Below are 16,609 nucleotides of genomic sequence, written 5' to 3' on the forward strand. Positions count from 1 at the left end.
TACCCTTCCTTTCAGCCTGGTCTCCCACAGGACAGGCACCAGCTCTCCCATAAAATAAGTTCTGTGTAGAAGGAGTGACATTCTGTACCCACCACTGCCCTTGCAGGTGCCACAGAATGAACAAGGTCACCTTCTCACTGCCTGACACTTGGCATTTACAGACAAGAACTGCCACTTAAATAAATGTGGTGCTATGTAAAAAAAAAAACCCCAACAGAGATTAATTTCACATTCACCTAGAATTTTCACTTGAAAAGGACAGCGGGCCTCAGCAATCCCACCTTAAAATAAAATTAAAGCCTGCTTAAACTCTCTGTCTGACCCACTGCTCCTACCAACAGCAGACATGCATTTTTACATGTTATTAGATTGACATTGTAGCATCCTGGACAAATCAAATTAATTCAATTACCTGTGGGTGCAAAACACTGTAACTGAAAAATGAGCACATAAAGATAACCAATTTTCCCCTGGCAGTTTATTATGGTATGAAGAAAAAAACATTCTGTGCTTAAAGCAGACGTTATATTACAAATGTATTGCAAAGTATGATGTGACTATTAAAATATGATTACACAAAGTATGAACATTTTAAGAAGTTTACAGTACAGCGAACCTTTTATAAACAGACTCTTAAATATACAGAGGACAATAGTAGCTGGCAGAAAAACATCAAAAAATAACTATTAATGTTTATAGACTTTTCCCCTGAAAAAAGTCTTACATTAAAACAGAAATTATGAAAAGCCTTAAAACCAGGAACAAATCACCTGTACACTACAAATACACATGGCAGAGGTGCACAAACCAGAGCTACCTTTTTGCTGAAGGGATTAGTGGCTGGAAGCTGGGAAGTGCATGCCCAGCACCTCCTGTCCAGTGTGGCCACCATGGGCCACACCATGGTGAACCTGTGACCCCAGGCACACACCTGTCAGCAGCTGGACGGTCACAAGCACACACTCCCTGCAGGACAGTTTCTGGAGTGTTGTCAGTGGCACAGCAACCTACTGGAGCGTATCAAGCTGAGAACATGCCCAGGATCTGGCAAATGGATGTCTGCAAGCAGCTCCCTGAATGCACTGGTGCCTGGATAGGACCTATGTACCAATTTTTGTCTTCAACACTAAGTGACGAGGGAATCAGCAGCTCCTTTTAGGGACTTTATTTTTTTTTAATGCAACTTTTCACTCTTTCCTCTTGATATGGGAGAATAGGTGCCACATTTGACTTCTACTTAGTCTGGTTGCAATGACACCCCTAGATCATGTGTTAAGTTATGTCAAAAACATAAGTATTTTATGCTGTAATACACAGTATTACTGAAACTATCAATATTATTTACATATTTATATTATAACAAGGTATAATGAAATCCCTATAATAAAACCTAAAGTTATGCTCCAGATTTATTTACAAGGAGTCCAGCAAAGAAGTATAAATACTTCTACATTTAACGTTTAGGAAAACATAATTTACAAAATATTCAAATATATACAGTCATCTGAAAAACTGCCAATATTACACTTTGATGCAGGCAAAGAATTGGCTGAGTCTATTCCCTCTGTATTGAACAACACAATGGCTTTCATGGGTTGTCTGTTCTGTTCAAAGCCATATGTGTATCATTTACAATGAGGCTGCTTCTCTCCAAGCTAAACATGTCCAGAGCTTTGAGTGTGCTGTCCCAAAATGTCATCTATCATTGTCAGATTGTTCAACCACTCTTCATCGTTGCTGCTGCTGTTCTTCATGAGGGAGTCAAGGAAATCAGTGTCATTGCAGTTGGCAGGCATGATGGAATTGCTGTGCTGGGACACAAAGTCATACTGGGGCAGCTCAGTGGTGGTGCTCATCCTGCTGAAGGCGTCGGGCTGGACAGTGGAAGGGTAACTTGTTGGGCCGAGGCCTTGGGCAGGATTGAGGTGGTTAAAACCGGACACTCCTTGGGACACCGATTTCATAACATTCATAGTTGGCAACGGTCCCCTGGTTAAGCTGTTTTTCAAGTTCTGATTATTCACTGAGCTCAAGCCCTGGCCAGACTGTCCCATGCTCAGTTTCTGCATCTGCCTGACCTGGATGCTGGGAGCAATCTGATTTGGTGGCACCACAGCCTGCTGGGAGAATGCCTGACCTGGTGTGCTTGGCCTCATGCTCTGTTTGGAGAACACCGTGCTCCCAGAAAACTGTTGCATGCTGGTATCCATTTGGCTTTGATTTGGCATTCTTGGCACAGTAGTTGGCGTCCATATCTGGGCAGATGAATTGGGGTAGACATTGGGGATTCTTGGCATGCTTGGCTGCCTCAAGTGTTGCTGTGTTGCAGAGTGATTTGTTAAGGAGCCAGAACTGAACCCTCCCATTGGCATTCCTGGCTTCACAGTGGAGTGAACAGTTTGGCACCCTGAGTTCATGCCTAGTGAGTTTTGGCTTGGCCGCAGCTGGATGTTAAAGTCAGAATTAGGTGGAAAAATCCCCTGCTGCTTGCCAGGGTTGTGTGGAATCATCACCATTGTCCCGCTGCTCTGGCTGGCAGTGGCTGAGGCCATGCCAGAGCCCAAAGTGCTCTGGAGCATTGCTGGGTTCGACGGCAGCATGCGGTGGTTGGGCAGAGGAGCTGGGATCACCTGGTTGCAGTCAGCAGGAATGGGCTGCTGCATGGCTGTGGATAAAGAGACACATTAGCTGGTGAGTACAGATTCACCCTGGAAATGTGGCAAAACCTTAAAAACCTGCTGCTCTGTCTTTCTTTCATGTTACGGGGGTTTCTCCTTTGTGTTCTTTGTAACAGAGTTATACTGGAGCCATAAGGAAACATGAATTTCATGATATGTGATAAAATGGAAAATGCTTTTAATTCAGGGCAGAGAATCATTGTCTCTATTTAACCAGACACCAGGCCCTAGCATCTCAAGAACTTTCAGACCATTTTCAGGCCATTTCCTTCCTTACCTTGAAACTGGTTTATCTGCTGAGCCACAAACAAGCTTCTCTGTTCAGATGTTACTCCCAGCATGTTTTGTCTCTGCTTTTCCTGGAAAACAAGGGGAGTAATAGTGAAGTTTCTTGACAAGCAAAAGAGCAGCAGACACTTGAAGCATACCCACTATCATTAACAACCTCTCCATATACCCTTTGACCCCCTACTTTGATGAGACTCAGCCCAGACAGTTCATTTCAGACTCAATCTTAATTTCTCACATTCCCCTTCTTGCAAAGGTGTCCTGATGCCAGTCCAGCACTGGGAACTGCAACCTTCAGCAGACGCTGTGCAGGCAGCCAAAGGGGAGCTGGACAAACATGGAGACTCCTATGTTCACCAGCTTATGAGTGAAGTGTGCTGCTGCTGGAGGCTCTGCCCATGTGGACCATCCCCTTATGTGCTGGTTGCCACTTCTAACCAGAACACAGGAGCCAAGGATCCAAAGCAGGTGCTCCCTGAGCAAGGTATTGCTGGGCTATTCCAGGTGACCTGAATCAAGTCTCCCACCATTTAGCTCTAGAACCCACCACTCACTCACATCCCTGCTGTAGGCAGCAGCTGTGACCTGGTGATGGTGGAGCTCCCCATGTTAGAGCAGCCCAGAAAAAGTTGAAGCCAAGTGATGTCAGGGAGGTAGAGCTGGGTTTGAATGGGAGTTTGATCAAGGAGCAGCTCAGGACTTCATTGAGGGTTTTACTGAGCTACTTCTCATCTTATTTCCCATCCACAGAAATTGACTTCCTTGAAATTCCCATCCTTGATCTAAATCCAGCAGCACATACAGAAGGTCAGAGGCACATGGTCAGAGCTGCTTTACCCAATTGATTTGTGGGATTTCCCCATCCCAGCTTCCCCACAGAATCTGTTGCAAACCTCCTACAGCGGCTTCTGTTGCTAGAGAGACCAGTCATGTCTTAGACAAACTGAAGCCTAACATCTGCTCTGCTAAATTCCTGGGAAACCAGAGAGAAAGACAAGCATGGAGACCATCTCTCTGGGGCTGGTTCACTTTCCAAGTCTCCCTTCTCTGCATCTTCCCTCCCAACTCTGTGGTTGACCAAAAATGATGTCAGGGATATGGAGGTGACCAAATCCTTCCCTTGCATATGAGGGGGCAGATTTGCACTCAACTCTGGCAGAGAGCACTTGGCCTTGGCCTCTCTTGGCCTCATCCTAGACCCACCGCAGCCTTAGTTTGACTCAGCCTAGCAACTCCAGCGTCACTCTTAGTGTTTGCTGACCGATGATTTCCTCATTCCAGTTAGTCCTGTCCTTCCCAGTGAGGTGCACAGCAACCCACAGAGGCATTCAGCATCATACCTGCATCAGCTGCCGTTTCATTATTTGCTGCTTCAGTAAATGGTTTCTCATCGTGTACCCGTTGACCGTGGCTGGTGCCGGCACAGAACCACTGCTTGGGATGGAGCCTGGCTCCTGCAATCTGGCAGCAATTCCAGGATTTTGATCCTGCCAAGAAAGATAAAAAAAAGAAAATTCATCTCATCGGGGAGATAACAACAGAAGCCCTTATCCTCTCTACTGATGCCCTCTCTTCAGTCTTCAGCTGTCCCAAGGCCAAAACACCTCATGGACTCACATGGCCCTGCGTGTTGCAGTGAGGACAGTGAGAGGTGGGGGAGTGCTCTGATTTCTAAGGATAAGCACAAGAAGAAGTGTGAGAAGCTAAAGGTTAATCCAAAATTCCCTGTGAGTTGCCCAAGGCTATGAGGACCCATTCACTACCACTGCTGCAGTCACGGGGCTGCCTGGCTGGCAGAAGGGGTGTGAGTAAAGCATCACATTTTCTCACAACTTCTCCAACTGTTACAGTGAAAGACAGACAGAAAGGAAAGTTGCATCAGGGTAGGATTTGGTATGTGAATGTAAAGGAAAAACCTACAGGAAAAGAGCAAACTAAGGAAGGAATAGGAACAGAAAAAGTGCCATCAGACCTGGGACCCAGAGAGACAAGGAATACATGGACCTGGGATTGAAGTGGTTCTTGTGGATTTCAAGATCAGATGAACAAGAAGAGGTCACTGTGAAAGGAGAGAAGAACATATAGAAATGCAGGACCAGGTCATGCCTGTGCACAAATCAGTAATAAATGCAGTGAGCCCTGCTCCTGCCTGGCAAAAATCAGCCTCTTTCTAAGTCCTCAGTGAAAGATCCAAATTGACAGCTGAGCTCTTGTTTCCAAAGACAGTATGGTGGAGAGGAGAGAAAAAAATTGACCAGAATATGGTGAAGACACAACCCAAAATGGAAAAATAATTCAAAAAATACTGATTTCTAAACATCTTAGGAGCTGTCAGGTATTCAGGGAAATACAAGAGAAAAATGAGGGAAGAAGGCCTTGCTAAGGACAAGATCCTGTGAGTGCTGTACCTAGGAACAGCAACACCAGTGTATTCCCCGTTCTGTCTTCACATCCAGCTTCTACATTATTTTTGATGTTAAGTTATTATTGGCAGGGAGAAGTAAGTATATTATATCCAGCATCCTTAGCTGGGCCATGCTTCCTTTGTTTTCAGAGTGGAAGCCTACATCCTTTGTTTGAGAATCAATGTTATCAGGAGATAAACAAGAAGAAAATGGTTGTTGCCTTCTGACATCTGACAATTAGAATGTTCAGATGGAGAAAACAGGATACGAGTCATATTTCAGAGTGGCCAGAAGGAAGCCTTGGAAGGCATTTGTCACCAGGAAAGTTCCTTGAGCCTGGGGCACCTTTCCAGAGGCTTCACCATGAGGAAACATCCAATTCCTTCCAAGTCATTCTTTCTAAGAGGGATTACCAAGAACGTCACTGAAATTACTCATTTTTATGGGGCCTCCTTTTGTTGTAGCATTTTGGTCTATTATGCAAAAGTACAATTGATGAAATGTAAATGCCTGCTAGATAATTTACTAAAAAACACAAACCTGCACCTCATCACTGCTCTCATTATCATTCTTATTCATGGGCAGTCTCATAAGACTAGATTTTATTACTGGTGCTTTGCTTACATTCCTGCTGGACACATCTCTCCTCATTCCCCTTCCCTCCTACTGATTTTACTCCCTCTCTCCCACAGAAAAACAGGAGGGGAGGAAAAAGTAAATATGATTTACTACAGATGTAAATATGAAAGTTCATTTTAAGCTGGAAGTCTGCTTTCATGTCAGACAGGATTCTGCAGACACAGTTAAGCTTTGAATAAAGCAAATTGCCTTTGGGGGAATATTTGAAAGTGGAGAGATTCAGTTTGTGTACCCTGCACATGAAAGAGGCTGAAATGTCCATACCACCTAAATCCCTGCCATGTATCCAATCTCCTCCAAACTCATCTTGTGGTGCACAGAGGGTCTGTGCTTACTGAAGCAAAGGAGTTTTAGTGTAAGGACAATCATTCTGATGTCTTGCTCTGGGCTATTGCATTAACAAATCATAACATTAAAGTATCTTCTCCTAATCATGTCCACCTCATTCTAATTTCACCTAAGCAGCATCAAGAAAATAATATTGATTTTTCCATATTATTAATGGCAAAGAATTGTAAATCACATTATTAATTGTTGCTGTTGTGCTGTAAAGGTACAACTGCTTAATTATACATGATTTTCTGCAGGCACCCTATAACAATAATGACAATCAGCAAAGTTTATTTGCAAATACACTGAATGGGTTGCTGAGTTTTTCAGAGCAAAGTTGTGTAACACTAAATTAGCCAGTAAAGAAACAGTCTAGAGATATGCAGTTTGCTTTTGGGGAATTTAGGACAAAATAGCATAGATGAGAAGCCAAAGAGTCAATTCAAAATCCTGACTTCTACAAGTTTACATTTAAATTAAGACAAGAAAGAAAAACAGAAAGGAAAAGGAAAAAGTTCTCTCTTTTCACCACTAGTGGGAACTACTGTATTCCTGTACAATAAAAAATAACCACTTGCACATCATGACTAAGAATAGCTACGGTGTAGTCTAAAGGGCACTGCAATCTGTACTAAAGGTTAATGAACTTTAAATATTTTTCCTTTTCATCACTTCCCAAGAAAAATCACTTTTCTTCCCCTAGTAAAATCAAGCCAAAGCAGCCATAATCTTAACTCATCTGTAGTTTGGATTTATCCCATTGTAAATCCAGGAAGACAGCAAAGAGAGGAGGATTCCAGTGCCAAAGCTGGGAATGTTCAAAGTGGGTGTTTCCACACAAGGGTCTGTGTGGCTGAGACGTAAAGTTACACTGGAGGGTGAAGAGAGCTATGGGAGGTTCTGACTACTTGACTTTCAAAAAAACCTCCCAAAAAAACACCCAAACCCCCCAAAAACATTAAAAGCATTTGCATTTAGGTTTCAGGGGTTTTTTCTCCATTTTCCCCTCCCAAAACTCATATTAAAATGGGCAGTATCCCTAAATGGCACATCACACACAGACCTGGAAAGGGACAGTACATTTGAGAACATGTGCTCCTGTTGCCAGGTAGTGTCACAGCAGGTCCAGAGCTCCTGTAGCACTCCCTGGGCTTTCCAATGGGGCAATTTCTGCTCAAAAAGGCCTTGGGGAAAACTACACAATTCTGACTTAGTATCTCATGCACTAGTTACAAGAGCAGGGAGAAAAGAGTCCAGGCTTACAGGAATGTGTAATGCTTCTGTTACTGTTCAGCCACTGACTGCAACTGTAAAGGCTGTTGCACAGCCCAGTGAAACCAGTGCCCCACAGCCACCTGACTGGTACACAATAGGCAAATCTGCAGGTCTCTGCACCCAGCTGTAGTGAGTGTGGTTCTGGTCTAACAACCATTCAGGCAACTGCTGAATGGAAAGCGTGCAAACAGTGCCACTGAGCCCTACTATGTACATTTATGAACTGACATCCTTCCAAAAATCCACTGATGAGCTTGAACTCCTTCATCTGACTGCACAGAAAATGCACAGCTGCAGCAAATAAGCATAGAGATTAATTGTTCTGTGTGAACATGGTTGATAAACTTCAGTTCTCAATACTTAATATCCAGTAATCACTTTGTGGCTTCACTTAAGTAAGAATGAGTAAATTTATGGCCCTTAATTCCTCTGAATCCTCATTAAAAAACAGTCCAAAAAGAATTTAAAAGCAAGAGTTTCTGAGGATCTAAACCACAGCTGTAATCACTCTTCAGTAAGTATGTAAAAAATCCTCTAATCTTTAATAAAGAGCATTCATTGTTTTTTAGGACTATATGAAAACACTAAACTCATTTGTCATTATTAAACTTTCCCATCTGCTCTTATCGTTTAACTCCAAAGAATATAATAAAGAAATTGTACATGTTAAACTGTATTGACTTAAGCCCAGAGCTATTGGAGATGTACAATTTATTTCAGTGACGGCGGGAAGGGGACTGCAGGCTGTTAGACAGTCTCATTTGTCCAATGCTGAAAAGACAGTTATCTGCATCAAAATGGCTCTTAGAAAGGCACATTTGCTTTATAAGAAATAAGTTGCCAGGTGAGACCATTCAGCATGTTAAAGGCTCAGACAATAAAACTAAGTAATGAATTTGAATAGTTAACAGATGGACTAATTAAAGACTGAATTCTTTGTAGTTCTAATAGATAACCAGGTCACAGCAAGGTTACTGAGAGAGAGGCAAGCAGCACTGCAAATTTCAGTAGATATTTACAAAGTCAGGGAAGAGCTGCACTTCCTAACTGAAAAACATTAGCAGTAGTGGAGGAACAGAAAAGGGGCTAATTAAAAATACTTCTAGTACCTGAACTGAAAAAGTTTATTCCATTTCAAAAGACACTGCTGATTTGAGAAATATTCCCTCTACTTCCAATGGAGCATCCAGCTTAATCCAGTGATTTCAGAGCTTAAACCAGAAGGGCTGTTGAGATGAGCATAAAAACAAAAGACCAGAGGAAATGAGGCACCCAGGGTGGATGTTTGCTCCAAGTACATGAGCGAGACAAACTACACTTTTCACCAGGTTTGGGGTTTTTTCAGCAACCAAAGATAACTTAGTTTGAAGTATTTATCATGATATCACATAGTAAATAAGAAACACAAGAAACAACCAGAAAACCATGGCTATAGGACTTGAGCAGAGACACTCCTGACCTGCTCTATGGCCCTGGCTCTTGGCCTGGGGACTTGTGGGCAATTCGTTATCATGGCAGGGACAGCTGTTCCCTAGGGGTGGGATGAAGTTTCACAAACCAAGTTTTGTTCTGTATTTTAAGAACATCCATCACATACAGGGAGTTCTGTATTCTGCTGAGAAAATGAAAACACTAGTTTCAAACCAATGCCCCTGCATTTCCCTCCACTCCCACTTGCCCTCTGATGCATCTTCTTCCATCCAGGAACTGTGCTGCATCTCTTTGGTGAGGACTTCAAGCTTGGGCAGTGTTACCGCTGAAGATCAATAGATCACGCGGACACAGGTTGAGGTATGGTGCAGAAAGAGCAGAGTTTATTTTCCTTCCCAGGATTTATAGGCTTGTGACCATGGCCAGGGATTGGATGGTCAGGATAACACTTTCTCACTGCACTGGCCATAAGAAATGCCCATCAGAAGACGTGTAACAGAAAGAATGCACACATATCTATGTTTACAGTTACTGTCCTGAGAAAATCCTTAGAAAACCATGTCAGCAAGCTCAGAAGCTGAGCTTTCAGGGCGACAGGGCAGCACTTCACTGTGAAGCCCAGGAGACCCCTGGGCACAACCATACTACAAATACTACAGACTAAGCCATTAAAGCACCAATAGCATTAAAGCTGCCTCACCCAACTATATAGTTTTAAGAATTTCATGAAATAGAATTACAGAGAAGCCACACGGAGACTCCTAGTGTGTAGTGACTTCGTGCATTCCTGCAGGAAACCTTGATGCCACCTTTACAAAGAAGGCTCATGGCCTCCACAGCTGTTAATGCACTCAGATACTAAGATAGTAACCTATGCAATACAATAAAGCAAACAAAATCCAGTGTCAGGTTTGTCAAAAGGATCATGTCAGCCCACTCAAGAGTGTAATGTCTGTGAGATGCCACTGTCATTTGCTTCATGCGTAAGTCTGGGGTTACCTGTGCTCCTTGCCTCTGCTTCTTGCCGTTAACAAAACTCTCCATCGGCTCTTTGGAAGTTTTCTGTCTTTTTTTCTCCTCTATTCTGCTCACAATTCAGAGATGCTCTTCAAGATAAAACAGTCTTTCAGTTCAAAAATGCTCCCAAGCTTTCTGTTTGTGTGTTTGCTTTAGCACAATGTATGAACACTGATAAAATAAACTGTGCAGTTTGGTGGATCTAGGGTTTTTTTACCCATCTTTCACCCATTTACTTGATACACAAGCATGTGAAATACTGCCAGACTCAAGTTTCTAAGCTTATCTTGGGGCCTGTCAGTCAGGAAAAGGCTTTGTTTGAAGACTGTAAATGATCCATGGATATGTGATTTTGTTAAAAAAAACTTCTGAGTTTTTTTTTCTTTTCATACAGCATGAGCATGTAGTTTTCTTGAAAGGTAGTGCTCCTTCCTTGCTGCGAGCAGGGACAAGATCACCACACCTGGCTAGCAATTTTATCAGGATCTTCTTCCTACCTTCAAGCAAAGCAGGTGAAGCACTGATTTCCCCGTTGTTGTTCTTCTACTTCATGCTGTTCTAAACAACACAAAATTTTGTCAAGGTATCCAAATGCTTTTAAAATGCACCCACAATTCTAATAAGATGGAAACTGACTCCACTTCCCCTCTTAAAAAAAAAAAAAGTTATTTGAATTAGATAAAGCTTTTGTGCAAAGACTTTACCAATATTTTCAGAGCTGGTTTCATCCATCAAATCATGTCCTTAAAGAGAAACAGCAACCAATGCGACAGAAAGACAGAAAATCCAGAGTGAATTATTACAATAGTGATTTTTCTCTTAGAAAAAATGAATCCTTTAGCAGGCATGTGGAAATCAAACTGTGATGCTGTTACCAGCACCAATGTAGTTGTAAGGAACATTGGAAACAGCTTTGGGAGCAGCCAAGAGCTTGAGGAATGGAAGAGTTGGTGTGTTACAGACAGACACAACCTCCCAGGGACTGCAGTGCTTGTAAAGAGGTGTGATCAAGATTCCAGCAACAGCAGCTCCCTTGAAAACAGATCCTTTGGCCCTGATAAATTCCCAGGCCATGGGTGAAGGTAGCCTGGAGAACAGCTTTGATCCACCATCCCACATGCAAAGCAAACCTTTCAGGAAGACTCTCTGCCAGGCCCCTCATGGCAGTGTGATCTAGGTGCCTGCAGTGTTCACACACTTTTCTTCCACCTGAGAGCTGCACTCTGGGGTCAGACTCATCCAATACCACCATTCTTTAACAGAAACTGTCTGCTACTGTTTTTCTGTAAAGATGCAGGGATGGGTATTTTGTACCTCTCTCTATAACATATAGTGATGATCCAAAATTGAATTCTCTGCACAGAACACATACTTATATTTGGGTTGTACAGTTGCTGTGATTCTCCAACCCTTGACACCACACTCTTGTTCTCATGGAGGGCAGCTTGCCTATAAATTGAATAAGATAATCTAAAACTGTATTTATCTCACTCAATTTTGGCTGGTAGTCCTTCTGCCTGTCTCTACAAAAGACAGTGCTAGCTGTGATGACAAACTACAATATCTTGTATCTTATAAAGTGGTTTGACTCAAGCAACCCTTGTGTTATGTCAAGTCATGCTCTCAGAGGTGCTGCAATTCCAAAGGAGTCAAGTTAACTCAACACCCAGCAGAAGCTGCTACAGGGAAGTGCAATAACTGGCTGGTAAATGCATGTATTAAGGAGAGCAGAAGAGGTCTGACAAAAGAAATACTGAATATTTCACACTGATGAAGTGAAAGTCAGAAAATCTTGAGCTAATGGATAAATCAGTTTTCTACCTGCCCATTTCTGAAAAGCTTTGTGAACTGCAGTGAGGTAGTCTGGATCACTGAGATTTTGAAAATCCCCTGCTTTCTCCCTGTTAACATTTCCATTAATTTCTTTTTCCTTGTCATGCAAAGGATCAATTTGCAGAGGCAGATGTCCAAGTCTTCTTCACTTTCAACAGTATTTGGATATCTAACAACTTCTGAAAAACCCTTTGCATGAAAACCTCCCCACAAGAAAAACCCAGCATAATTATTCCTGATTTCTCATGTAAGTGCACAAACAAAGCATATTCTGGCACAAAGTATCACATCACTTTTTCAGTATTAAACTTCTCACACCCTTACTCTGTCCTAACAGATGAAACTAGTCCAACACCTGAAAAGGGTTTCATCAGATCATCTGCCCAATCAGATGATCTGATGAAAAAAATAGGACACCATAACTTACAAAACAAAATGCAGTGATAATAATAATATGCTAAAATAATGGATACAAAGGAGGCTGTGACTATGTAGTCCTCATGATCAAATCTTTAAAACCAAGACATTGACACATTAAAAATATTTTAAGGTGACCTTGAGTATGGGGAATAAGGAGGGATTCCATTATGTTTTTAAATGGAAATTATTATTGTAACACCTGAAGCTGAACTGTTGTAACCAAGTCAACTCAGCCTCCCCTTAAAAAAATCCTTTTTCTCCCCTTCCATTCAGATTATATTTACAAACTATAGATGTCTCATTTTTTTCTTATGTCATTTCATTATTACATAGTTGAGACTAGCCATCTGCAGCTTCATTTCATAAAGCTTTGATTTGTCCTTGGAGCAAGGTCATCTGGAACAAGAATATAAAATGCTGATTTCCTCAACTGACAGTTCTTTATGTCTTCCTGTAAATACTCCCTATTATTTTTAAATAATTTACCACTTCATACTCCCCCCTCATACACACTGAAAGGCTGATATACACACATATTAATAAGGATATTGTCATTTAACCACTGCATGTCATATTAGAAGCAATTTATGGTGTTTATTTGCTGATAACAAATCAGGCATTTTGAGATACAGCTTAAGTATCCCCAGTAGCTTCATGTGACTTGCAGGATATTAGCTATGGGTCAGAAGTTGGGATCCCCCCATTCAGCATTATCACATGCTTGGAGCAGCTCTGTTTTCTATTAAGCAGAAAAAAACTGCAGTCAATGCACAAAAATTACCACCTGCTATAACACCATATGATGGGTGAGTGATAATAAAACATCACTAGGTGTATGTGGGCTCATTAATTGAAATCAACGGACCGGTAAAGAAAGATTTTCAGGCACATCACACAATGTTCCAAGCTAAAAACAAAGAAAACTGAACATGGAATTTCTACACAGATCAGATATGACTTGCCATAAATTCTGGAGCATCTTCTCTAAAGCAGAGACTGCTGCTCTGGATTACAGCAAAAACCAAACCAAGAAAACAAAACAAAACAAACTAAACCAAAAAGGCAGGGTAAATTAAATTGAGAATCTTTAAAAGAACCACCACAAAGAAACAGGGAATAACTGAGTGACTGAGAATAATGAGCATTAGCTCTGGGGGTTAGTCTTGTCCCTGATCTCTGCCTGCAGATGCTGGCAATAGCAGACTGAAGGTCCTGGCTCTAACTTCCAACACAAGCTGCCTATCTTTTGGCACCTGGAAAATTCATTACTGGGTGGATGTGGTGGATTCTGAGATGTACACAGCCATCTGCCTCACAAATAACCACGTGAAAGTTTTTACCTGGGTGTCTCTAATAGCCTCAGAAGTCCTAGTCATGAAGAAACTAGATGTCTGTTTGCAAACATGGTTCTGTGCTGCGCATTCAAGACTCTGAGGAGTTCAGCTGCACAAGCAAGTGTCCCTTTGGACACACAGTGGAGGGTGAGCTCATGAAACTGTAAGCGTGCAATTTGTCAGAAGAAGTAAAACCTGGGGTCATTACAGGTGAATTCCCAAGCCTCTAAAGGAGATGATCTTGAACAATGAGTTTGTTCCATTACTGAGTCACAGGACAAAAGCCATTCCTATCGACTTGGGCTCACATGACCAGGTCCAGTTTCCAGTTCTGTCATAAAGAGATTCTTCATGTGTCTATGGGCAAACAACTTCATTGCTTCCTGTCTCAGTTTCCCTCCAAAACAAATTAAAGTTCCTCCCAGAAAAGGAGAATGAGGGAAATTTCCTGAGGCACCGTGAGGGCTTACCTTTGAAATGTGTCATGACCCCACAGACATGGCAGAGCTGCTTTCCTTGCTGCTCACCAGTGAGAGGTGGAAGGGTTTTTCCTGCTTCACTCCACATACAAGTCATTGTCATGTTCTCTCTGCACTTCTCCAGGTCTGGTCACAGCTGGTTGTATCTCAGAACAGCACTAAACTATGCAGTGGTGTAATGGTCCCCTAAGGCCTCTAACCTGGATGCACAGACCAGTGGAGTGCAGCATGTCCCAGCCACATGCCCCATGTGACTGTGCCTTGACCCTTAAGTCCTCAAAAAACTCTGCTTGCAACAGCTTCAGACATCACAGCACCTGAAGAATGCCTCAGTGCCCAGCTGCAAGCTGTGTGAAGAGAGCTCGGTGCTGGGACATGTCATGTTTTGTCTTTACAAAAAGAAGAGACTGGCTGACATAGTTATGTGTGAAAATCTTGGGACCTTCCTGCATGTCCTGCTTGGTATTCTATAATGACAACTTTTATTGCAGGCAGAATGGTCCAGTTTCACTCCACATCCTCTCCCACATTCCTGTCTTTGCCTGGTTCCATCCCCATTACATGTCCTTCTTCATCATTTACGTGCAGATGTTTTTCATTCAAAATTAATCCATTATGAGAAAACCTTCCAAGTGCCTCCAAATACCATCTTCTCATGTCAGCCAAGATGTCCCTGAAATTCTGCAGTATTTTGGTGTCTCTGTCACTTAAGATAATAGGAGTCTAGGAAACATGTGCCTTTGAACATTTGGCCAGCCACACTTTCGCTGTAAGGAAAGAGGGGAGTGCACAAAAGAGACTGGGAGGCTGGACCTCAGCCACACTTCCTGCAAGGCAGAGCTGCTGCAGAGCCCTCACACGTGTCTGTTCTGCAGAGACACCAGAGACACTGCATGTCAGCCGTTAACTTCCCTTTGCTCCCATCCAAATGATTAAGCTTAGAAGCTTGCCTGGTGACATCACTAGAGTTTAAACATGTTGGATATGGTCCAGGGAGCCAAAGTTATTGCTGACCCCATGGTTACTGATCCGCTCTGCAAGTAGCTGATGTCTGCTCTTACTTTATGAATTATTTAATGGGTTAAAGATTGGTCAGATCTTTATACAATATAAAGCTGTACATTGGGCAGGAGGACGTAAACATGCATTAACAAGGTTAAAGTCATATACTGTAACTATACTGTTTTCAGCTTGCAGCTTTATTGACTTAATCATGCCAGCACTGCAGCCAACAAATCATTAAATCCATTCCACTCTTCTTCTGGTAACCAACCACAAAAACAGAGGCAGGCAAACAAGGAGCAAATCTTGAAGGGGGTGGGGAGGGCAGTGGGGTGCAGGGCAGAGGAGAACAGTGGGATCACTATGGAGTGACGCTGGCCTGTCACTGCCAGCACAAAGACACCAAATCTGTCTTCATGGACTAAGTGGTTTCATGGTTTAGAGTGACACATTCATTTGTTCCTGTTTTGCAATGACTATAGAAAATAAGAAGGAGGGAGTGGGGAGAGGAAATAAAAAGCAAGATGAGCATCTTTATACTGTAACAGGTTGTGTGTCTGTCTGTGTCCATGTGTGTTGTGCATTCTCCCAGAGCCATAGACCTCAGCTTGCAACATCCCCCAGGTCAGGGAAGAGGAGATCTGGGTGCTTGTGGCACCTGAGGGGTCTCAGGCTCTGTGCTGCACTCATAAGTGTCACCAAATGCAGTCATGATTTAGAGTTCAGCATAAAAGCAAGGAGACATGTAGCACTAAATCAGTCATTCCACTGCCCCCCAGGAGCATCTCTGACCACAGAGAACCATGGGAGAAGTCTCTGCTCTTAGACTGAACTAACAACTTCACTTTCAGAAAAAGGCTTTCATCTTTAGCCTGGTACTTAACTGTAACTTTTTAGATCTGTGTTCAGGACCCCCAGAAGCTCCCTGATTGTCAATAGTGTGGGGAACACAGGTGGCCCACTGCAGTCAGCAGATTACTAATATACTGTTTCTAGGTGGTTAGTTGAAGACATCCAGCTTTGGAAACGGAGATGTCAGCTTTCAGGTTTGAACCTGTAAGATCTTTATTTGTCATTGCTGCTGTTCCTGTTCAATTTTTGATGGAAATAATTTTCTCTATCACTAATGGCTTGGTGTATATGTATCACAAGCAGTCTACAGAGTAAGAATTCAGCATGAGCTCTTGGAAACCTTCAGACATCAGGGTGTTTTGCTTCTTTTACTGATGCCTGTTTGCCAGCTTTCCTCCAGTGCAAGAAAATGAAATAAGCTCTGCCTGTCTGGGGAAGACTCAGTTACACCAGGACAGATTCCTGACCCATTTCTATTTGTTATGAAAAGAAGAAATGGCCAACAAGTTCCCTTTGCTTCACCTTCTGGGTACAAGCTTCTCAGAGCTCCCTGTGAGAATAGCCCAGATTTTAGCATCCTATCTGTGCAGGGGCTTGGCAGATTCATTTGCACCTTGTCCTGACAT

The 16,609-nt window shown here is 42.5% G+C and overlaps 1 protein-coding gene across 2 annotated transcripts in view; it reads right to left on the bottom strand.

Annotated features, from left to right (window-relative positions):
• Positions 1-458: 458 nt before the first annotated feature.
• MAMLD1 (mastermind like domain containing 1) overlaps positions 459-16,609 on the bottom strand; it is an 83,582-nt gene continuing 67,431 nt past the window's right edge. For both annotated transcript variants that reach the window (XM_015626068.3, XM_015626069.3), the window contains 3 exons: positions 4,307-4,453; positions 2,956-3,037; positions 459-2,665 (listed from right to left, as the gene is read on the bottom strand). In XM_015626068.3, the coding sequence (XP_015481554.1) occupies positions 1,656-2,665; positions 2,956-3,037; positions 4,307-4,453 (1,239 nt within the window). In that variant the 3' untranslated portion in view covers positions 459-1,655. The remainder of the gene's footprint in view (positions 2,666-2,955; positions 3,038-4,306; positions 4,454-16,609) is intronic.

The sequence above is a fragment of the Parus major genome, chromosome 4A (assembly GCF_001522545.3).
Source record: "Parus major isolate Abel chromosome 4A, Parus_major1.1, whole genome shotgun sequence".
NCBI classification, from domain to species: Eukaryota; Metazoa; Chordata; class Aves; order Passeriformes; family Paridae; genus Parus; species Parus major.